This window comes from Talpa occidentalis, unplaced genomic scaffold (assembly GCF_014898055.3).
Source record: "Talpa occidentalis isolate TD23 unplaced genomic scaffold, MPIMG_talOcc4v2.1 talOcc4.2, whole genome shotgun sequence".
Classification (NCBI taxonomy): domain Eukaryota; kingdom Metazoa; phylum Chordata; class Mammalia; order Eulipotyphla; family Talpidae; genus Talpa; species Talpa occidentalis.
In genome coordinates, this window is record NW_023602073.1 from 109700782 (window position 1) to 109725187 (window position 24406).

At 46.2% G+C, this 24406-nt stretch overlaps 1 protein-coding gene across 1 annotated transcript; it reads left to right on the top strand.

The window, feature by feature from the left end:
• Positions 1-259: 259 nt before the first annotated feature.
• NR2E1 (nuclear receptor subfamily 2 group E member 1) lies at positions 260-21253 on the top strand. Its single transcript, XM_037520946.1, has 9 exons — positions 260-1035; positions 5704-5849; positions 8947-9034; positions 10574-10809; positions 12122-12268; positions 14585-14681; positions 15068-15217; positions 15471-15576; positions 19784-21253. The coding sequence occupies exons 1-9, from the start codon at positions 1011-1013 to the stop codon at positions 19944-19946; spliced, it is 1158 nt and encodes a 385-aa protein (XP_037376843.1). The 5' UTR covers positions 260-1010; the 3' UTR covers positions 19947-21253.
• The last annotated feature ends 3153 nt before the right edge of the window (positions 21254-24406 follow it).

A 24406-nucleotide genomic window follows, 5' to 3' on the forward strand; every position in this document is an offset into this window, starting at 1 on the left:
CCATGAAATATAATAATTCATCTTTATTACAAGAGCAGCGCGGTCCTCACCATCACGCACTCACAGAACCCCACTCCCAGATTCACGCTCTAACTCGTCAGTTCTGAGAGCGCCTGCATTTTCCTTGGGAGCCGCTTGGAGGTTCATTAATATCATTAGCATTTAACCCCCCTCCCTCTTCCCATCCCCTCCCCGCACATGGCTGACGTCAGACCCCGCCAGGAGTTGGGGGAAAAGCTAAGTGGGCCAGGGACGCCCTATTCCCCTCCCCGCGGCTGCCTGTCAGAGCGCTTCTGGAGATATTACAGGGGACCCAGCCCGCAGCGACAGGCACAAAGTCACGGGGTAATGAACTTCTGGGACCCTATGCCGCTGGGTGCGCGGCTCTCCCGGGATCCCCGGACCTGGCCGCCCGTCTCTGCAGAAGGTTTTGCAGCTCTCTAGTTCCCCCACACCGCGCCGGGCTCCGCAGCGCCCAGCCCATCTGCCCGAGACTGCGGGGTGTCTTCCTTCTCGCCTTCCAAGACCAGCGGTCTCCCGAGATCCGTCCACATTCTGCATGCCTAATGCAGAGGGAGAAACTGAAGACTGATACAGGAATGGGGAAAGAGAGGGATTTTGCCCTTTTTGCTCCGTAGGAAGACCATTTTCGTGTCTCCATCTCTGTCCTTCAGTCCCTCTTTCTTGCTGCTCTCTTCTCCCCACTCCCTCAAGCCTGTCTGTCTCTCCATTTGTCTGTCCACGCTTGTGTCTATACCAAGCAACCTTCCCAGCAGCTGAGGTTTTGCAAGAGCCGGGAAGAAACTTAAGGATGCTTAAATTTCCACTGTGGAGCGAATTCTGAGCGCCCGGGGAGCCTCGCAGCGCGTCACCGACACCCACCTGTCCCGCCCCGGAGCCTTTGCAGGCTGGAGGGCGGCTGGAGAGCAGCGGCGCCGGGCGGCGAGGCGGGCGCTGCCGCTCGGGACTCGGGTAGCGCCCACCAACCGCTCCGCCCCGGGGCCGCCAGCATGAGCAAGCCGGCCGGATCAACAAGTGGGTACCTTTCGGGCCGTCGTGGGGATCAGGCGCGCAGCCGGGGGCGGGCGGGACGCGAGGCTCGGGTGGTCCTGCTCAGAGATTTGAGGCTCGGAGCCCAGGAGAGGAACTCCAGCGGCGGGTGTGCTTTGGCCCAGCTCCTTGTAGACCGTGAGTCGGAGCGTTTCATGGCGAGGGAAGAACCATTTCGTTACCTCTGGATTGCTTGATTTGCCCCTCTCTCTAGTGGGGCGGTTGCGACCCAGGCAGCCCACCAGACCTGCGAGTTGCCTCCACTTAGCCGCCAGTTGCCGGGAGGGTGGGGGGAGCGACGGGGGCGGGAACTAGGCCGCAGCTCCGGGCAGCACAATAATACATTCGCTCAAAACTCAGACTCCAGCGCGCAAAAGCAACTCTGCGCAAAGCGGATTTGAATGGAATGCTTTGCGCCTCGTTTCTAGCTATTTCAAATAATCCTGCAAACTGGAGAGCAGAAAAAAATTTAAAGTCACATTTTCCTTAATCCTAAATCCTCGTAGGTCATAACTGGGGAATTTAAAGTATGGAACCGCTCTAGCAAAGAGAGCACCGATTCCCTAATCCTAAGGACTTTTCGAGTGGGAGCTAGGCAGAGGCAGAAGTGTGCGGCCTGTTCTCTTCACGCGCTTCTCTCTTCCCTCAAACTTGCTTAGTTTCTGGTTCTCCCTCAGAAGGCCAAGATACGGCTGACCTTTAACCACCCCTAGATGCCAGCAAGCCCGACTCAATATATTGCGAACGCACTGCGTGCACAAGCGCCTGCGGAACCCGAGAACGTGCAGGCCTGAGCCGGCTTTGGGCAAACACCGCCACAGCGTTAGGGTCTCCCCGGGGCATTTCAGTTCCCGCCTTCCGGTGGCCCAGGGTTACGGTTTCCAAGGTCCAAGGCTGGGGATGGTCCCTGCCACAGTCCCCACATCCTGGAGTTCTCCCGCTGCCCTTGTTTTGTTGTTGTTTTTGTTGTTGTTTTGTTTTGTTTTCTTGCTTTTGGTATTTTGTTGCTCTGTGCTTTCCTCCAGCCCTCCTCCTCTCCCTCGCCTTCATTGTCCTGAGTCTTTGAAAGTTGGGAGATACTTCTGAGGACTGATAATGAAGTCCCACTTAAGTGGGAAGCAGTTCCACCTCCTCCCCCCAAAAGTGGGCTGTTTTCCCTTTGTCCGTTTGCTTGGGTTTGGGTGGTGCCTTAAAAAAAAATTAGAGTAAAACAAAAAGGGACAAGGAAACACGTTTAGACCCAGAGCAGAGGAAGGAGAGAGGGAACCCTTAACCACCGCCGGAATGCCAAGCCGACCCTTGCGCAGAACCGGTGTTTGCAGTTAGCCTTGGGCCTAGGCTGGTCCTTGCTGTTGGAATCACTGCGAAGCGACGCGACCTCGCTTTTTGTGGCCCATGTTCCCACGTGTGAGGGTCCTTCCCAGGAAGTGCAGAAGATAAACCTTTCCTGTTGCATTCCTAGCTTCCCTCGCAAAAACCGAAGTCCCTGGGCCTGGGCAGGCCTCCTGACTAGCTTGTCCGATGACAGGCCTTTGCCTTCTTCCCTGGAAGTAAGAAGCCGCGGGCTCTTGCACCCACTTGGCGTGCGGAGCCGCCAGGGCGGGGTGGGGTGGGGTAGCTTGAAAAGGGGGGCCTTGGAGGCGGGCGCGAAGCTGGATTCGCTGGGGGTCGCGCCCGCGTGCTGTGGACCAGGTGGCGAGCGAACCCTCGAACTTTTAGGGGGAAAGGCATAGTGACGCATTGGGGAAACTTTGACGCCTTCCAACTTCCCAAGAGTCTGAGCCTGGCCTCTGAAGGCTCGAGCCCCAGCGCAGGTCCGGACGCCGCTGCGGAGATTTCTCAGGCCCGCAGGACAGCAACACCCGCGGGCGGCGCGGCGGCAAGCAGGCTCTCTCTCCTGATGGACGGCGGCCCCGGGGCCCGAAACCTGCCGGTCCTCGGTCCTGGTGGCCAGGAGGTCGGCGCGCAGCCGCCGAGGTCAGGAACGAGCCAGGCTGCAAGGTCTGCAGCGCGCGTCTCGCTCGGTTTCGCACGACTGCAGAACAGCGATGTCACCCGGGAGGCCTCCTGGGTGGTAACAAGAGTCAGGCCAGTAACCCCTGCAGCCTAAACTAACTTCTTTCAACAGTCTCTGATGGTAATTACAGTAATCGAAGCTGCCATATATCTTTAGGCAATTATGACACACAAAAAGCCTAGAGGGGACCCCCTGTCGAGGGAAGTTAACGATTTTCCAACCCCAGGAAACTCCCGCACGCCTCACGTCCGAGCTCGCTTAGCTTACTAAACCAGAGGAGCTCTCCAACCGGGTCAACTCGCTTTTCTGGTGACCCCAAGTCACCTTAAAGTGGCTGAGTGGCGGAGTCTGAGACCTAGACCCGCTATATGCCGGAATTTTCGAGTCCCTCCCTCCCGTGTCCCTCTCGCACCAGGAGTTGATGCTCCCAGGTCTGCACAGAAGCACCGCCGACCTCAGTCCTGGCTGCGGGAGCAGGGGTGGGGAGAAGGGGATGGTCCCCGAGCCCCGCCTCCCAGATTCCCAAGTTGGTCCTCAGCCCCACACTAGCCCCTTTGGGGTTCTCTAGAGACACGTATCCCTGGCCCCCTGTCTGGATGGGAAGCTGGGGGAAAGAAACCCCGTTATTGCTCCTGCTCCCTCCATGCACGCTCTTGGCATCATCAAAGGTGCTATGGGGAAGAGGACAGCTAGCGCGACAGTATTGCTGGACCCCAAACATGGACCCCAGCTCAGTCACAGGGTATGTGTTATGCAGGGAGAAAGCCTGCAAAATAGGGGAAACAAATTGATTTCAAAGTGACTGCAGCGCAGTCCAACTTGCATCCCTGGCTGCTGGGCGGCCGTGAGTTTCCTTGGGAGCAGCGACAGGCCACAGGGGGTGAGGGACGAGACCTGCTGAGGCTTCGTCTGGTTCTCTCCAGCCCGCCCCCCCTCCCCAACACAACTACTCCTCCCACTCTGCTGGAGAGGGGGCGCCGAGGCGGTGGTCGCCGCGCCCTGCGACTCCCCAGTTGGCCTTTGTCGCCGTCCGAATTCCCATGCTACTCTTTTTGACGGGTCACTGGTGGCTCTATAGGCAGGTGCTACCGCGGGGTTGTAATTACCCAGGCCGAGCCTGGTGGTTACCGAGCCCCCCTCTGCAACCCGACCGCCCGCTTTCACGCTGCACGGCGCCCACCCCCCCCAACAGCGGTCCTTCCAAAGCGGGGACCCCGGGTGTGCGCCCACCTGGGAGCCTCGGAATCCACTTCCACCGCCTGCGGCGGGTGGGGGGAGGGCTTCCCGACGCCGCGCCCGTGCCTCCCCTGCACCCCTTGTCCAGTTGTTTTTGCCGCAGCCCCTCTGCACCTCAGCCTGATGGTGACACCCAAACAGCGCTCCAGGCAGCAGCTGTCGAGTTTCCCGCAGGCCGGAGGCCGCCCCAGCCCCAACTGGAAACCCTCGGTTGGGAAATGCAATGTTAAGAAATGAATTGTTATTAACACGTTTTATTCACCATCACCATCATTATGAAGTTGTTAATTAAGATAACGCTCTGTTTAACGCTCCCTTTGTTTGCGGGAGGAAGGATTTCTAAGTCCTTATAAACTGCTCCAGCCTGGTTGGACTCCTGAGTCTTAGAGAAAAATAGTTCTCTTCCTTTTTGAATTTGCAAATATTACCGTCTCTTCAACACTCCTCCAGAGCCCCAGGCTTGAGAAAATTCCAGGGAAAGTTGTCTTCAGCCAGGCAACTGTTGAGGAGCGGGAGTGGAGGCAAACAGGCAAAGTGCTTTAAAAACTTAGCCTCAGACAGTGGCGGGAAAAATACCGGGTGGAAATGCTCCACACAGGCTCTCATGCAGCGAGCGGGCCTGTCAGGAGGAAAGAATCCAGGGACTGGGGCAAGCTGGGGTGGCTGCTGCCTGCTAACCTGCCCAGGAGGGGAGACACGGGTCCCACCCTCCGTACCCTCGCCGGGGCGGATGCTAGTTCCTTTGGGGGGAAAATATTTTTTTTCCTAAAAGAAATAATTTCTCAAAAGCGATCTATCAAGCATTATTTTTAATAGGTAAAGCGAAAGTTGGGTAATTACCACTACCCTTATTATCATTAATAATCCTAGTATTAGCATTACAATAATAATCCTAATAATAACCACCACCCGGCAGCTCGGGGAAAACTCGATTGCCTTCCAGCTGCCATCCCTGGTTCCAGCCGTGTTTGTTTTTCTTCTTTCCCCTTTTACATTTCAAGTTTGTCTCCTCGCGCGCTCACTAACAACTTTTCTCTGTTAAATGCGAGAGCGGGGGAGGGACCCGGCCAAACTTTCCGCGGAGCAGAAAGGCAGCGGCGGGCCGAGCTGCCGCCCCGGCCTGCTGTAATCTTTTATTCCAAAATGGGTCTCGGCGATTAGAGCAGACCCAAATACATGTAGCGGTGCATGAATAATGCTCATTGTAGGAAACTGACACTTGCTCAAGGAAAAAAAGTTTGGCTATAAAATCACTTCATTATTTGCTTTTACCGCAGCTTCGGGGCTAATCCCTTCAGAGGTCAGATTGCTTAGCATCTCTCTCTCTCTCTCTCTCTCCCCTGTCCTCTCTTCTCCGCCCTCTTCTTCTGGCTCCTTCCCTGTCTTCCCTGCGATTTCAGGCCGCATTTTAGATATCCCCTGTAAAGTGTGTGGTGACCGCAGCTCGGGGAAACACTACGGGGTCTACGCCTGCGACGGCTGCTCGGGTTTTTTCAAACGAAGTATCCGAAGGAATAGGACGTATGTCTGCAAGTCTGGAAACCAGGTATCTCGGTCAGGGTTGCGCTGCTCGGCTTCCCTCTGCTGCCTCCCCCCTCCTTTGTTTGTGCCGAGGCCTCCTCTGAGTTTTCCAAGCTGCAGAGGAGAGCCCAGGCCCTGACCTCTCCATTCCTCTCCTCTTCTTCCTCCTCAGAGGCCCTTTAGCTTGGGAAGGGCGGGAGGAGGTAAGGGAAGACCGAGGAGTTTGCAGGAGGAAGTCTGAAATCCCTTTGCCTCCCTACGCCCCCCACCTCCCTTTAATCCTCTGACAGATTTTGACACTGGGCAAGGCCCACACCCAGAGGCTATAAAGCCCGCCCAGGGGACCTAAGGAACTTTGGAATCTAAACCACAAATAGCAAAGGGCTATTACAATCTGTTGCTTGCCCTTGTCCCCCGCCCCCCTCATCCTAGCACCCAAGTTCAGTGCTCCCATCGCTGCCTAGGATGGCAGAAGTAAAAGGCACAGGATATTCCAATCAAGGTTGAGACCAAAAGTGAGTGTTGGCCATTTGGAACAGAGAGGAGTGCTCTGCCCTTTCAATTTAGGGGGAGCAGGGTTACTCCGGAAGTGGGCACAGGCCTTCAGTACCCATATGGCCTTGTTAGAAAAAGGGCAGCATAAATGAGAAGAGAAGCTTTCCAAGGATGGAGTAACTGGCACCCTCTCTAAGATTTCCATATTTCCTCTTTATCTGCTTAGAAGATGTGCCTGGTTGGTTGTATTTTGGTCTTAAATAGGCAGATTTGTCTCAAAGAGATAGGGAGTCAGGGCACAGCTGTGTGTGAGTCAAATCTTCCAGAACACCTGAGTAGAGGCCCTTGATTCAGTTTCCAATTCAGTGACAGTCTTATTTCTACCTAAGAGATCAACCTTCTGGCCTGACACTTTGCCTTGTCTTTAGCCAGGCACACAGACCTTTAGCACAGGGCCCCATTTGACTCTCAAGGAGATCCTGGAGAGTGCAATTAGTCAGAAGGCATCCTTTGGTAACCAAAATGGTAAAATGTTTCCACCAATTAGTGTATCGATACATGTGCATACACATATATTGTATGGAGCCAACAAATTCTTTTTCTGAAAACATGTCTGCTCATATCAATTTCTGATAGATTTGAAATAATAACAAAAAACAAGAAAATATTTGCACTGGATAGGTTGTTTTAAACTCTCCAGCCCTGTCACCTCTTTAAGTGGATACAGAGTTTGGCATCCATTTGTAGCCTTACCGATAGAGACATCACATTATATATTCTCAAGACTTAATCCCAATAGCTCCATAGAAATATGGGATTACTGTGGGTCATCGTATTTAAACAGGTGTTACTTAAAATCATGTTTTACATTTATGCATTGCACCACCAAATCAGGGAGTGAAAATCTCAGATGTTATTATTGATATTTTCAGTGGGGTTGGCTATCAGTTCAAACATATTGATGTCAGTCCAAGTACTTGTAAAGGAGTGATAATAGACTCATCAGGCTTGGTGGTCTTCTCCTTGCAAAGAGAATAAATGGATTGATCCGAGATGCTCATATTTCTCCCAGGCTCCAAATATTTATATACATATCACCTGCTTTGAAGATATTCTTACAAACTAATGAAGTCTTCCATTTTGCATTCTAGAAGGAAAACATTTGAGGATAGACGTATGATTACATTTAGTAAAAATTTCTTAAAACTTTTTACCTGAAACTATAAACACTGGCCAGCAAAGGTGCCCTGAAAAACTTACTTAGGAACCAAGAATTCTTTATTTTATTCTAAGACTAGATAAGTGATATTCCAATTTATTAGTGACAGAATTGTTAGAAGTTACTATGAATCGCTATCCTACATTTATCTTAGACAAATCTAGAGGGGTGTAATCTCTTGAAACTATGTTTCTAACATGTAATTTTCCCCTAAGGGCCTTTTTAAAAAATTTATTCCAACTTCAGAATATAGGAATTTATGAGATTATGATGCCAAAAAATACATTCAGTTTGTTCTTTCTTCCCACTGTATATGTAACAACAGCAAATTTTATAAACACAGGAGAGTACAGACTTCTCATGTATTTTCTGCATATAAAATGCACGTGTAGATATCACTCTTTATGTATCTATGCATATGTTCCAACATATAGCAACACCAAATTAATTCCATAAGAAATTTTCTCTGTAAATTTCCTCTCTTAATGGACAGTATTTTCCTAGAAAGTTGCATTAGGTAAAACACTTATTTTCTCATGCAGCTCAGATAAATTTCTAAGGCAGCAATTACATTTTTTCCTTAATCAGTTAATTGTGCTTACATTCTCAGTCCATGTTATCATTTTGTCCGCTATCTATCACATTGTCTTTCTGGTCATATTTAACATGATGGGCATGTCTAGACTTTTGGCAGCCTTGGTCTCTTCCCCCACTTATAGGCCTTGCCCTCCCAACCAGTCCTGCAAGGATGACCTTCAGGGAATGGCACTGTTCCCATGAATCTGAACTGAGGCTAGTTTTTAAAACAACTCTCAACATGCTGGCTTCAAGAACAAAGACAAGAAAGAGGAAAGAGGAGAGTAGAAATAAATGGGAGGCATTTTTTCTGAGAGATAAAATGGGCTCACCCAGAAAATGACAAAATAAGGTAAACTCAAGATCTGAAACCAGAAAGAACAGGTGGCGGACAAGGGGCGTGGCAAGGACTCGGGCTGGGACGCCAGCTCCCCGCAGACCTCTGAGGCCATCTCTGAGGCCATGTCGCTGTCTTCGGTCCTGAAAAGTCTCGCCCTTGCTCTTCCAACTCCATGACTAGCGAAAGTTTAGCTCGCGAGTTGCGCAAATCCGGCGCTTCTGGCGCTTCATCATCTTGCAGAAAGACTTTTCCTCCTGGTCCGTTTTCATAGCGTCAGGGGCTAGTCCGCTAAAGTAGTCCCGGGAATCCCAGCCCTTTTCTACCTGGTCCTGCTGTACCAAGACCCGTGCATTTCGTGGATCCAGGTTAGCAGCTCCCTCGCTGGGCGGCAGGGTCGCTCCTGCCTCCACACCGTTTTCTCCGCCCAGCACTGTCGTCTCGTCTCCAGTTTAAAAACCCGAAGGGCCGCTGACCGCCTGCGCTCTGTTCTAGGGAGGCTGCCCCGTCGACAAGACGCACAGAAACCAGTGCAGGGCGTGCCGGCTGAAGAAGTGTTTGGAAGTCAACATGAACAAAGATGGTAATCAGTACATCCTTTTATTCTTCTAATGTTGATTGAGTAGTAAGTAAATTATATGTACAGAAAATGCGCGGCGCTCCTATGCATGTAAATCATCTCCCCAGAACTTCTTTCCAGATGCTGGGAATTGGCCTCGGGCTTTCAGTCATATCCTTCCTATCTCTCTGCATAAGCCTCTTCTTGAGCTCACTGAACTCCCTAGCACAAGATCCATGCCCATACATGAAGCTTGCGCCCCAAGCCACCCCCTGGAAGTCAGCGTTCTCAGGGACCCCCGCTCTGTTGGGGGTTTCACTGCTTTTTTTTTTCTGCCTGTGTCTTAACCCTTCTTGCCTGCTTTACAACGCTGGGTGGTAAACTGTAAACCTGCCAGCCTCCTGCAGGATGTCACAGTCTGGAATAGTCTCTGGGGAGGAATTAGTGGGGACTAGGGGATGTGTGCTGGGAGAGGGGGGTCAGACACGAAGACATGACATTCCGACATGGACTTCTGAGCCCCTGCTTGCAAGTTCAATGGGATTTGGAAAGCAGTCAAGCCACTGTGGTCATTTAGGCTTTTCCACGGCCTTTGGTTCTACAAAATTAAGTCGGCAGGGCCACACCTGCAGGAGCTTTCGACACCCAGCTCCAGAGGGCTTTCCAACACCCAGCAACTAACACCTCAGAAGTTTCTTGGGCCCAAAGGGTAGTCCAGGATGAGCTGGGAGGGGGGTCTTGGCTTGGTGCCAAGGTGCCCCAGGCTGGCAGGGCTGGGGATGTGGCTGGGAAGGAGAAATGAAGTCTCAGGACCAGGTAACTTGGCGGCCAGGTGGCAGCTCCCTCAGCCACAGCACTCACTGAGAGAGTTCCTTCCTCCCAGGCACAGAGCAGAAGGGAGAGTCCAAACTGTTGAACTTATGTATTGACAAGTTGTCAAGCTCAACAAGCTGAAGATTGCCCTGAATTAATTTGTTTGTTTAAACTGTTGATGGTAATTGTCACATTTCCCATGCCTTCCTCCAGCACACTCAGAGATGGGCTCCCCTCCCCCACTCCATCCCATCCCCCAACATCCCCCCTGGGGTTCCTCCAGGCCAAAGAGTCTTCCCATAGGGATGGGTGGGGAAGTAGGAAAGAGGCAGTAGTATTGGGGGGGGAGAGGGCAAAGTCTATACAGAGACATCGTGTCTTTGTGCAATGCACCCTCTCCTCTATGCTGCTGACAAGGATACTCACTACTCCTGCCTGGTTTCTCTGCTATCTTCTTTGGATGGGAAGGAGCCCTGAATGGCAAAGAGACACTACCAAGTCTTGCTTCAGGGTTGGCCATTATCATGACACTTTGGGCCAAGGAGGAGGCCTCAGCTTTGTAATGTACACTTTGTAGGAGTTAGATGGAGTTCAGAGCACCCTTGGTGTTCCCATTTCTTCTTCCTCTTCTCTTGACCTCTTGGGTTATCTTGCCTGCTAAGATGTGGTGTTTGGCACTGGAGTGCCTCAGGGACTAAGTATCACTGAGTCCCTCATCCTGGGCTTGCATCCTTCTGCCTTTTTCTACAGCTGTGCAGCATGAACGGGGGCCTCGGACGTCCACCATCCGCAAGCAGGTGGCTCTCTACTTTCGTGGACACAAGGAGGAGAGTGGGGCGGCAGCACACTTCCCCTCGGCCGCGCTGCCTGCGCCGGCCTTCTTCACTGCAGTCACGCAACTAGAGCCGCACAGCCTGGAGCTGGCCGCAGTGTCGGCTACCCCAGAGCGGCAGACCCTCGTGAGCCTAGCTCAACCTACACCCAAGGTCAGTAGCCTTGCTGGGCCCAAGGACACTTGTACTGAGCAGAGGGTGGGAAGGAGCACACCAGTTCCATCTGAACTGGGGTGGAGTCAGCCAAATACAGACCCCACAAGGTAGTGAGCCTGGCTCTGCAAGGAGCTCTGGGCCACTTGTTCGTCTCGGTTCAGCCAGGGATTGCTCAAGTTTGGGTGTGTACTTAAGTGACTCTCTGAGCTGGCTACAAATGTGGCCCACTCCTATAGTCCCTCTCAACAAGTTTGAAGTGAGGCCCAGGAACCTGTATCTTTAGAAAATGCCCTGATGTGGAGCCTATTTAAACTGAGAGGGCAGCCTAGGTGTTCCTGGAGACCAGAGAGCAAAGGTTTGCTTTTAGAAGAAAGGACTTGTCTGTGGCTGGCAGAAGAAGCCCTGTGTTGCAGGTCTCAGGCTACTAATCTCTTGAGCAAAGTCATGCAACAGAGAAAAAGTGGAGCTGACCCTACTAGAACAGCTTGAGGAACCTGGCTTCATTTTCTCTGCTCTCCCTCACTCACTCCTGAGCCTCAAGGATTTACACCAGGATGGAGCTTTTATTCCGCAGGGCCCCTGGGGAACCCCTTCCTACCCCCTTGGAACTGCCCTCCTGGTTTCCAGCTGGTACCTACCCAAAGCCCCCACTCCAGGCCCAGAGGGGCTTGGGATCTCCCTGAGAGAAGGGCCAGCTGCAGTCCCACGCTACAGGGGAGCCAAACACCTGGGCACATATGCACAATATTTAATATTGCTTTCTTACCCTTGATGGGTATAATAAGCTTGGGAAAGTAGTGTTATGAATATGTTGTCAGTTATGAATGGGGATGCTCTGTGAATGATTAAGATGTCTAATTGAAATATTTCCATAATATACTAATCCTTTCTAAAAATACTCATATGCATATTTGTGTTTGGGATGCCTATTAATTTATACTTTTTTCACATCTATTTTTATTTACACAAACGCAAGCAGCTCTTGTCTAAATTGGGAGACAGGCCTGGCACTTGGCTCAGCCTGAGGAAAATTTGCTGCAGAGGATTGAAAAGCCAGATGCCCTTCTGAGAAGAACAGGCCCCCAAAGAGTAGAAGTGGACTTCTCACCACAATTATTATTTCCTAGAATCTGTAGATATTGATGTTTCTTTTTGTCCACCTACGGCAACTGTATGTTTAAGCAGAACATCCAAAAGCTTACTTCTCGCCCTGTTCTAATGAAAAACAAAAACAAAAAATGGAAGGTTGGGCCTTCTTGCAAGCTGTGGCTTCCTTACTCCCTGATGTTTGTCTTTCTTCCTTGCCCAGTACCCCCATGAAGTGAATGGGACCCCAATGTATCTGTATGAGGTCGCAACAGAGTCGGTGTGTGAATCAGCTGCCAGGCTTCTGTTTATGAGCATCAAGTGGGCTAAGAGTGTTCCCGCTTTCTCCACGCTGTCTTTGCAAGACCAGGTATGACCATGAGGGCACTCAGGTGTTGGGAGAAAAGACTTGGGAAAGAAGTAACTGTAGTCAGCTTTATGCTAAATTACCAATGCCAGGGATCCAGTCTTAACAGCAATGAGAAAACTATTTTTAGTAGCTTCTAGCTGCCTTCTCAAGTATCTAGCTATGGGATCCTAAAAAACGTAAAAAATTGTATTGTATAAAAGTTGGATCTGTTCTATGAAAAACATACAAGAACATTACCTTTCCTGTTCAGTTTAATTGAAATATCAAATTTAATCACAAATTTAAAAATCTTAATGATTTTTGAAAATTTTAATAAACATTGTTTTCTTAAGAACACTGAAACTGAGGGAAAATAACAGGTGATGAGAATATTCTCCCATAGATTTCTGGAACTAGTCTCCTTCTTTTATATCCACAGCTTTTTATTGTCATTGTGAAATTCACAGTTTGGGCCACTTATTTATCAGCATGTAGGATTAAAGGGTGCATTGTACACCTCCTGCAGGCCAGGCTCTCTCTTGACTCTGTAAGTGCTTTTAGAGATTTTGTAAACAAATAGGCATTGTGCATAATTCTGTGGTTGTAAATGACATTTGCAAGGAAGAAAAGTGTCAATAAAAATTGCATCCTGGGCCTCCCTGGTGGTGCAGGAGTTAAAGTCAGTGCTATCAAGCTAGTGCCAGCCACTGCAGCATGAGTTCGATCCCCCAGCCAGGGGACTAACCCACATGGCACAGCAGACCTCTTTTGTCTCTCCTGCTGCTCCCCTCAGCAGTGCATTTCACTAGATCTGCCTGTTCTGTCCCTGGTGAATCCTCTCACCCCCCCCACACTTCTGGCCTATACCAGTTCTTGCATTCATAAATAAATAAATCTTTTTTAAAAATTGCATCCTACCCAAATCCAGAAGTTTTGTTGTTAGGAATATCAGAAATGGCCTCTGACAGAATTTGTCTAACCTGAAGGGAAAGAAAAATTAGTCTCTATAACCAGTGACTGTCACCAGTGCGTGCATGGAAATGAACAACAGATTTCCCAAAAGGCTAATAAGTAGTTCCAAAAGCAAAAGATTTGTTTCCTTGATTCATGCTCTATCTAATTAAAACGTAATAGTGCCCCTTAATATGAAGTGTGTTTCCTACAGAGAGGCCTGGCAATGTGCTCAAAACATTTAATCTTCTAGCATGGGATGTTCTTTTTTCATGGCCCGACCTTTCAGACATGACCAAAATTAGATACTGTTTACCTTGTATTTTTAAAGTTTCTGTGCTTAGTGAAATAAAACTAAAAATAAATCATTTTGAAAAGTAAACCTTTTGGTCCAATTGTAATTTTGGTCATAAACCTTCATAATTCACCTTTTAGCTCCCCAAAGGAAATTCTTTCACAGAAACCATCCAGAACTGACTGGTTTTTGAGAGATTTTTTTTTCAAAAATACATTTTTGAAGATGGTTAGACTTGATCAGTTTTAATGGTTGGCTCTAACCATTTACTTTGTGTGTGTGTATGTATGTATGTGTGAATTGGCTATTTTTTTTTCTCGAAACAAGTATTTATAGACTCTTTAATCCAAACAAAATTTACTTACTGTCTGCCACTTAGCCCTTCGGTGGAAACCCTTCAACAACAAGCAAACTGCAGTGAAGTGGAATCCAGTATATTAATTTGGAAAAGGAGCCAGATCTTCATTTTAAATATTCAGTAACACATTTTATTAGAATGAAAATGACAAGCACCTTGATGCTGTCCACTTATGTGTCTCAGAAAAATCAGGCAGTGAGATGAGGTAAACTCAGCAAACCCCGATTAACATAATTACACCCTGATTTCCCTGCATGCCTCTTGGGAATTAGTGATCTCTCTCTCTCTCTCTCCCAGCCCCCTCAACCCTCCAGGGAGATGGAAGCCCAGATCTGCAAGCTTAGCCTGGATCCTCAACCCTGATAATATTAGCATTGTATATGAGGGGAATGTGTCTGCTGAGCTGCTGGTGGCATTGCATTGAGCCTGGGTCTGGGGAGAAGTTTTTAGGTGGTCAGGAACAAATGCAAGGACAATAAGAATAAACCCTTTCCTAACGAAGCAAAGTTTGGGAAATTGGAATGACTGACTCTCAACTGCATGTGCTTATCTATAGGCACCTTTTCAAAAAGGAAAATAAGGGGGGAAAAGGGAAAGCTAAAATATTCAGAGGAAAAATGACCAAGCTAGGCATTTAAAACACTTTTTAAAATAATGGAAATTTACATATTGAAATTGTTTATAAATTTATAAATTACACACTATATTATATTATACATCTATTGTATGACAGCTGATGCTTTTGGAAGATGCTTGGAGAGAACTGTTTGTTCTAGGAATAGCACAATGGGCCATTCCGGTTGATGCTAACACTCTACTGGCTGTATCTGGTAAGAATTGCACAATTTAATGACTTTGTTGTAGAAATTACCATAAAAATACATTACTGAAAAAAGAACAACATGTAAAGAATAACAAATTCCTGCTGAACAATAGAGTATACCTGTCATTTATAAATCTATATTTAAATGCAAATAATGTTGTTTTGTTGTATTCATGACTGCTTGCATTGTTATTTAAATGTAAATTACTGTGTTTGTTATCATCCAAGAGAAGATTTTATATTAACTTTCATACAATATAGCCAGTTTACATGGAATCAAATATCTTAGAGTGACAATTGAATAGATATTGATATCAGGATTTTGTCAAAAATCAATATAAAATTGTGAAAATGCCTTCATATTAGAACATTTATACCATATTTTTATTCTAGGCATGAATGGTGACAACACAGATTCCCAGAAGCTGAACAAGATCATTTCTGAAATACAGGCTTTACAAGAGGTGGTGGCTCGGTTTAGACAACTCCGGTTAGATGCTACTGAATTTGCCTGTCTAAAATGCATCGTCACTTTCAAAGCTGGTAAGCAGACATCAACCCTGATCTCATCTCCTCCAGTTTTGCCTCCTCACTCATTCGACCACCTCAAAATTCAGACTGACCCTTGCAAAAAAAGCTGATGGTTTTCAAGGGTGCTAATACTTAGTCTGGCCCCAATTTTGATAGCATTGGGGACCTCCATGTTCTCCTGCTGGCCATCTGTGTCCAGGAGGCACTTTCCCCATCTATGCATCCCCGGTGCTGCCTATCACCTTTTCCTGGTCTTCATTTGTAGTTCCTACACACAGTGGCTCTGAACTGAGAAGTTTCCGGAATGCTGCTGCCATCGCAGCTCTTCAAGATGAGGCGCAGCTCACTCTCAACAGCTACATCCATACCAGGTGACTCTTGTTTGTCTTGAACTTGTACTTAAGAAAATTGCTTTCATTGTGAACGTGTGAGCAGGCAGTAAGAAGCCAGTTCTAACAATATGACTAATTATCCTGTTGCCAGCCAGTTAATTTAGTTCAAATTGATGTCCTCACCTATCTCTCAGGATGGGTGAGAGGAACAAATCAAATTAGATTATCAAAGTGAAAGGGTTGCCAGGATCATGACAGCTGTCCAGGCTGAACAAGTTGATCTGTCAAAAATAATCGAATGTATTTGTGGGACTGGACCCAGACATGGGAAAGGTCAAAAAATGAAGGCTAAAATGTTATGGTTGGTATAGTAGCAAGTAGTCATGCCATCCTTTAAAAAAGGCAAGTGCTTTTCTCTGGATGCTTTTCCCAAATGGAAGGACCAGAGAACTTTCTAGAGAGGTCATGTTGAGCCCTTGCATCACTGCTGTTTGACTTTGGCGATTGGTGTCTGTTGGGCTCATTTTGACTCACAACATCTACCAGGTTACTTCTGGCCACACAGGGCCACTGGCAGAAGCTGCTCTTGTGTATATGTAGAAATACTCAGCTACTGGAGTGCCAGAAATACTGTCCCCGGTTCCACCAAATGGAAAATCCACCCACAGGCATAGACTTTCTGATTCCATTTCTTTCTTTCTTTTTTTTTTAAAAGATTTATTTATTTATGCATACAAGAGCTGGAGCACAGGCCAGAGATGCAGGGGGTGAGAGGATTCACCAAAGACAGAGTGGGGCACAGAACAGGCAGATTGACCAAAATACACTGCTGAAGGGAGCAGCAGGTGAGACAGGAGAGGTCTGCCTCGCCATGTGGGTTGCTCCCTGGCCGGCAGGGGATCAAACTTGTGCTGCAGAGGATGCGGATTGCTTTGTAGTGCAGTGCTTAACCCCTTGCGCCACCAGGGAGGCCCTCTGATTTCATTTCTAGGTAAAAAAAAAAAAGCAAGGCTAGTAGTAAAGAGCTGTAGAACCTAACTAACTTCTTAAGTTAGGGCTGTGGTAGATCTGAGGATAGAATAGTGTTGCTGTTCTTTTTTGCTCTCTAGATTGACCTTGAAGGGAAACCCATGAAAGCTTGTCTCTTTGGTCTCAACATCACCCACAGATAGTGTTGGAAGTAACTAAATCAAATGCGTTAAGGCCTTCCTCCTTGAGGGGTCAGGGAAACCCAAGTCGACAATGTCCACTTGGGATGGTACCACTTCTGCTAGAATCTCCTTGTTTTTATTATAAACCTTCCTTTGAATACAAATGAGTAAACTTGTCTCCTGCCCATGGACTAGCATCAAAACTGTATTGCGTTTAGCATGTGTATTTATGCTTTTCCAAACTAAGGTGCCATGGTTTTTAAGTGTAAAATCCATGTTGACTTTTGGAAAGTATATGGTAGATGCTTAATGTTTGTTCAAAAGGATAAGATTATAAAACAAAACAGCACATCATTTGGACACATTTCCCCCACTAAAAACCGACTTGTGTCTGGTAACTGACTCTCAACATTTAGAGCCATTAAGGCATAAAGAACATATCCAGTTACTGACTCAGTCAAGCCTTCGCTGAGTACTGACTGTGTGCAGGGCTCCTGTTGACATTGTGGGACACCAGAAGGACAAGACACTTCCCTTATCTTTACAGTATGTAGGCAGAAGTGAGACTCCAGTTCAGTCTAAAGAAGAGAGAAACAAGATGGGGAGAAGCAAAGAGGACTTTAGTTGGAAGGGGTGAGGGAAAATCAGGAAAGGCTGATAGGTGGAGGAGACAAAATGTGGGCTGGCCCTTGAATGGCAGGATTTTGGCAAGGGAGAGGGGCAGTAGCGCACAGCAGTAAGGGAGGGGTTGATGTGGAATAACTGCCAGAGAGGTGAGTAAGGAGACTTAGGGAAGACCTGCCATGCCAGGAGGAGCTAATAGGGAGAATTAAACCCCAAATTAAGAAAAGTCTATTTTAGAGAAATGCAAGTATACTAATTCACCCCTCCCCCAAAACAAGGAAATTATTCGTGGAAGGGAGACATCTGCTTTGACAAGGAATTCTTTATCATGATACTAGCTACAGCTATAATTTAATATTAATATCTAGAGTCATGCATGTGACAAAACTGACTATGCCTTATTTCTTAGCTCCTTCAAATCAGTGAACATTCTCCTCTAGCACTTTCCTGTCTAGAAAAATAAAATCTGAAATTGAAATGAGAAGTTAACATTGCAAACTGAGCTAATTGTACATTAATTGTTCACATTGCAAACGGAGCTGATTGTTAGCGCTGTAAGCTATTTCTCTATCTAGGACATAAGGAGAAAGCTAGGAATTGATGTAGCACACAAATTATATTATAACAATAACTGAAGATCAAATACATGAATCTGTGACAGACCCAAAACACCTGAGAAGAAAACTTACGGTTATTTCTGTCAATGGATCAAGTGAATGGCATAGATCTCCTTAAAAAATCATTTTGAGCTAAGTCTCTCTCTCTCACTCTCTCGCTCTCTTTCTCTCTCTCTCTCACACACACATACGCACACACACCCACACACGCACACACGCACAAGCCCCCCTTGCCATCTTGTTATTGTTTCCAGGTCGTACAGTACTCCACATATAATAGACAATTCTTGTTGATTGACTAACCAGCCCCTTTCTGTCTACAGAATAAAACAAGTGGGTGAGTAGGTGAGTGGATAATCTATTCACAGAAAATCAAGAGTTAATTGCCTGTGAATTCTCCAAATATCCACTTTTTCTGAAAGAAGTATTTTCCCACAGTGGTTTCTCACCGTGGGAAACTTCAACTATTGGGTGGATGCTCAGACATGATGGAGGCTTGTCCAGACAGCATGTGTCTATACCCACAGCAGGACCATCCACTCTGCTCATCCTGGGAAGAGAAATAGCTGTTGAATAGAGTAGATGGCCAAGGTGATACAGGCCTTAGGGTTACTTTCCAGGAAATATAGGAATTTTTTTCAGCAAGGAGAGCAAGTAGTAGAACTTAGGTATTATTTTTTAGTATAGATAAATTTCACCATGTTCATATTACATTAGTAAATGGGGTGGTCTTTGTCCATGGGTGGTCATGAAGCCAGGCAATGAAAGAGCCAAATGATATCTTAAGGTGTCCAGAATGAATTATCAGCTTAGAGTCAGGTGGAAGAAAAGTATCTCTGTATGCTAAAAGCTAAGAGACAAGCATGGAAGTTGCTTACCTGGACTCTGGGTGCATGATGAACAAATAACATCATCAAACAGTTCAACTCAGTCTTCAACGACCTGACTCCTATGAAGGAATTTGATATCTGTCCGTGTCTGCTACTTGGTGTCCATGGGCTGAGCCTTGCTCAGTCACCGATATGTGTCCCTGAAGCTTAGTGTTTTATGTGGTTTGTTTCCGTGGAGTGAACCCTCCCTGTGAAGTGTGTTGATACCTGGTTCTAAGCTGTTGACTGAAGAAGCATCCGGGCCACAATAAGGAGGTGGCTTAAAGCATCTAAAAGCAGCAGAAAATTAAACTCACACATCTGAACACAGATATATGTTGGACATCAAGAGAGAAAATTGTTAAGCAATTTCTCACATCTTTAATTATATGCCAATTTCATTGACATGAAAGTTGGGTGGCACTGCCACCCAACAGAACTTAGTCTTTAATTTGCAGTATAATAAGGATAGAATTATTCCTCAGAGTGACTAAGTATAATGCCTGAATAGTAATTTGTAGAATTGCTTTAAAAATGAATTCATTTTATTTGAGGGAAATAGCCTTGCTAAGGAGACTTAAGATTCAGAAAGAGTGGGTGCTATTGTATGGTTTCCTGATGAATCATAAAATCATAAAATCATAAAATCATGGTTCTTTTCTACCCTGGGAACTGTTGAGTTTATTATTTGACCTAAACTTAATTCCATGTTTCTTAAAACTGTTTTTTCTCCAAACAAAATGCAACCCCTTTGCTAATGTAAAGACAGACACCATGGGATTTTGGCAAAATGACTTGTGTTCTCCATTCTTCAATGATCTCACCTGCACACAGGGACAGTAGGCCTATCTGGGTCTGTGTTGCTGGGTAGCATGTTACTAGAGACCCAGTGAGGAAATCCTGCTGGAAATGGTATGTGTTCAAGATGAGATATTGATGCCCATTAGTAATGAATCTGATCTTGCTCTCACTCCTCATATTCCAGATATCCCACTCAGCCCTGTCGCTTTGGAAAACTCCTCTTGCTTTTGCCAGCTTTACGTTCTATTAGCCCATCAACTATTGAAGAAGTGTTTTTCAAGAAAACCATAGGCAACGTGCCAATTACAAGACTGCTTTCAGACATGTACAAATCCAGCGATATCTAAGCCCTTGAATACCCACTTTTCAGGATGGGACAGTATCTGATAAACTTCTACCCATGGAGAACAAGCCTCAACTAACAAACCCTTCAGGAAGCATAAGCCTGGGAATGTGTAGCCTTCAGGAAAAAGATATCAACTGACACAAAACAGTTCCAGTAGCTGTGACCTGCTGCCTCAACCAGGATAGGGCAGCCTAGAAGTAAAGGGGACATAACAGAATCTCCTGAGCAGAGAGAACTCACTGCTGCAAGCTCTCCTGGGAGGGAGCTGCCCCAGGCCCGGCCATCCTGCCTCTCACCCGGAAGATCAGGCTGAACTCTCAGAAACTGAAACACAAGTAGAACTTTCTTTTCCTGTTTAGCATATAAAGTTGGATAAACAAGCGTAGCTCTGTGTATAACATCTTACAGCAGTCCTCAGAACTATCCCATGTTGGAGAATTCCTTTAAAAAACAGCGGTTAGGTTTCCATTCAAAAGTTTTATCAAAGTTCCCCTTCTCTTGTAATACATCATGAAGTGGCCTTCAGAAGTGAGATAACAAGTGAAAGGTAGCTTATGCTGTGAAATTTGAGATTTGCTTTTTCTCTATATTTTTTCTCTCCTCTCTTTCGTTCTTCTTTTATTAATACCATAGGCCAGGCAACCTTGTCAAAGGAATTGGTGGATGAAAATGATGTTCTCACCAGGACTTCCGGTTGGATAACATCTCAAAAATAGAAGAGCTTTACTAAAAGAACACAAGTCAAGGGAGGATAAATAAAAACAGCAAAACCAAATAAAGTGGAGATGAATGATTGAGTGAGGCAGATTTCTGTCCCATTAACATAGTGCTGAAACCAAAGGCAATGGCGGTCCACGCTCGTGTTTCAGCGAGTCACACCAGATGGTAAATGAACACAGACGGGATGAAAGGAGATGAACGCTAAGAGGTTTCTCGATTGATCCATTGCTAACAGCCTGAGACTCTTCAATGCCTTTCAGAAAACTGGTTTCTAGTAAAGCCTTGAATGCACACGCACGTACACACACACACACACACACACACACACACGTCATCCTACACTATAAGCTGCTCCTTTGGTATGAATCTATACTTATGGAAATGTAGAAACAAACATTTTAAAATAGCTGCTGTACTTTTCACATTTTGATTTATTAGGTACTAGCACTGAGGAAAAATATTCAGCACTTGGACTATCATAGGATGAGTAAAACTTTTCTTGTACAAAGTGAATTAACTGATTTGTGAAGTTAAAAGGTTGTACTCATTGTATTTACAAAGAATAAAAATATATTGGATTTAAATGAACTCTGCCTGATTTCTTAGCCTCCCTCCCTAGCTGGTTCTCTCCCACCAGACACAAGGTGGCCACAGCAGCTGGTGTGAAAACTGAAGCTCTGAGTACTCCAGTCTGAAGAACTGAACTACAAAGGCAATTTCCTTTTTACAGTGAATCCCATTTGTAAAATGATGAATAAAGAAATAAAACATAAGATTCCGTTCTCTGCAGCTCTCAAATGTAATTGCATCTGTTAGAAAAATTGCTGTGTGAGGAAGAAAGAGGCCGATTAACAGAGTCTTCATTCACTCACTCTGTCTCTAACCCTCTTGACAACATTTCAGTCCTGACCAGGAACGTGAAATCACGTAATGATCAAAAAGGATGAAGTGTGAAGAAATATATTGGGGAATAAGTTGTGGAAGGTGCAGAAGAAAGTATGTTCAGACGTCCCCACCAAATCTCCGGACTGACCCCATCTCCAGTCTGTGGTAAAAATTGCAGAGGCAGAGGCCACAGCTCTGCAGGCTCCTCCTGGATGGAGCTCCCACAAGAGTCCGGAGCAGGGACTTGGTAGCCCTCATGGCTGACCTTGCAGATTGCAGGTGGGGTGTTTCAATCAGCCACACACTCCTTGTCTCCTGATTCCACAACAAGGGGAAGTTGGTCTTAGAGAAAAGCCAGGTACTCAGAGATGGTGCAAGAAAGTTCTTTGCAACACTGCTTGTGTTTAACAACTAAAATGTCCCCTAAAAGAGGAAAGGCACGTCCTGGAGTGTCAGTGTGACAATAGGTAAAGTGAATGATTAAGTCTGAAACATCATATAGGGCATGAGTAGCAAGTGATTCACAGAGGATATTTGTGGTTTTTATATCAAGATTTACAACCTACAGAACAATACTAGATTATGTTTACAGGCATGTAACTGTATAGCTAATGTTTAAAAGAAACACAAGAATGAGAGATAATATCTGCATGGGAGTGGTTACCTTTCAGGGTGGGGTGATGGCAGGGTACCAGGAGGACCCTCAAATGTTTCTGAAATGGTTTATTTCATACAGCAAAAAGGAATCAGGGGTCTCCCTGGCGGCTCAAGGGGTTAATCGCAGCACTATGAAGCTATCCTCAGCCTCTGCAGTACAAGTTCGATCCCCAGCCAGGGAGCTACCCACATGGCGCAGCAGACCTCTCCTGTCTTGCCCGCTGCTCCTACAGCAGTGTATTTCAGTAGATCTGCCTGTTCTGTTCCCCACGCTGTTTCTGGTGAATCCTCTCAATCCCTGCACCTCTGGCCTATACCCCAGTTTTTGTATGCATAAATAAATAAATCTTTAAAAAAAAAAAGGAATCAGAAACAAAGATGAGGGTGATGACAAGCTGTGGTAGAGCCCAGCACAAGGCTGTTCATCTTGTATTAGTCAAGTTTGGCTCCAGTGATGCTAAATAACAAATAACCCTCCAGCTCGCCATATACTTGTTTTTCTGTTCATGAAACTGCCGCTCACCAAAGACTCATCTGGGCCTAGCCCCAGGCTGCAGTTTGGGTTCAAAAAAGGAAATAATGTGCTCCATTATTTTCCGATTCAGAATTCTTTGCATGGCAGCATGTGAAGTGCAAGAAGCTGAGTGAAACCATGCAAACCTTTTTAAAACCGCTGCTCAGGCCAGATTTGATCACGAAAGCCAGACACATGGCCAAACCCATCTTTGAGGGGCCAGGGAAATGTACTCCTCTCATGGAGAATGGAGGATGAGAGGTTGTCCTCTGATCTGTAAGAAAATTCAGCAAAATTATAATATATTAAAAGCTATTTAAAATATTCTTAGTAAAATTAAAAGGCGGGGGGTATCTGCCATTCCAAACAAGAACCAAACCTGGCTTTCAACATTTGAAAAGGCCTAAAATTAAAAATCCAGTGGCGGGCCTCCCCTGGTGGCGCAGCGGTTGAGAGCTGGGCTGCGAAGCTGCCCGCAGCCACTGCAGTGCCGGTTCGATCCCAGCCACAAGTGAGTGTGCCACATGGCACGCAGACCTCTCCTGCCACCCGCTGCTCCCCTCAGCAGTGTACCTCTGTCCTTCTGCCTGTTCTGCTCCCCGCTCTGGCTCTGGTGAATTCTCTCACCCTCCTGCGCTTCTGACTGTACCCAGTGCTTGTATAAATAAATAAATAAATCTTAAAAAAAAAAAAAAAGAAAGGAAACATTTAAAAAAAATAGCTTTTTTAAAAACCCAGTGGTGGTCTCTTCCGGGGTTCTGGGATCTCCGTGGGGCGGGGGAACGGGGAGGGGAGAGGGGGCGGGGTACTTTAACCTAAGTATCTAAGTAAAGCCTAGGTAATTTAACAACTTCACTGCCTGCATGGATTTGAAGGCTGGTGTTGTAGGGGAGGTACCACAGTCGTCTTTGAATATACGCATTCGAGATATATAATTCCAATACATGCAACTTGAATATACCAACAAGAGAAGGTGAAGCCAGCCCAGTGACCACTGCAGTCAAAACCCAGCCTTCAGTGTTTGTTTGACAACTGGCTTTCTAAATCCGGGAAAGGTCACTTTGCAAGTGTAGTTATGTACTATGACAATTAGGAGTCTCACATTTGTGTTTGAATGACTTTTAGTTGCTTTTTGATTAGGGAAAAGAAAGAATGGGGATGAGTTCAGGAATTGAATCGAGACTCCCAAATTACCCCACTTACAGTTCAAGGTTTATAACACAATCGAGGAACCAAAGAACTGAACTCTTTGGCCCAAAACCTACACTGTGGATGCCATCCTTAATTATTTTTTATGAAAATAGAAACCTCCTTTTCTGTAAGTATGTTATTTTTGTGTGTGGTTCTTATGTCTCTAGCTCATTCTTTTTAATATCTGTCTAAGTTTCCATTTTATGAATGGACTACAACTTATCCAACTAATTCCTTATTGATTGCCTTGGGTTGCTTGTAGTTTTTTCACTATAATAAGTTAAAGTGCAAAAAACAATCCTTCGTATATTTCCGTGGACTTGTAGGGACATTTCTGTACAATAATTCTTAGAAGTGGCATTTCTGGGTCAAAGATTAGATGCATTTCTAATTTTGAGACATACCGCCAAATGGTTCTCCAAAAGGGTTGTATCAATTTGCACTCCTGCCAAGAGGGTACGAGAGGGTCCATTTCATTGCTTAGAATTTAAAAG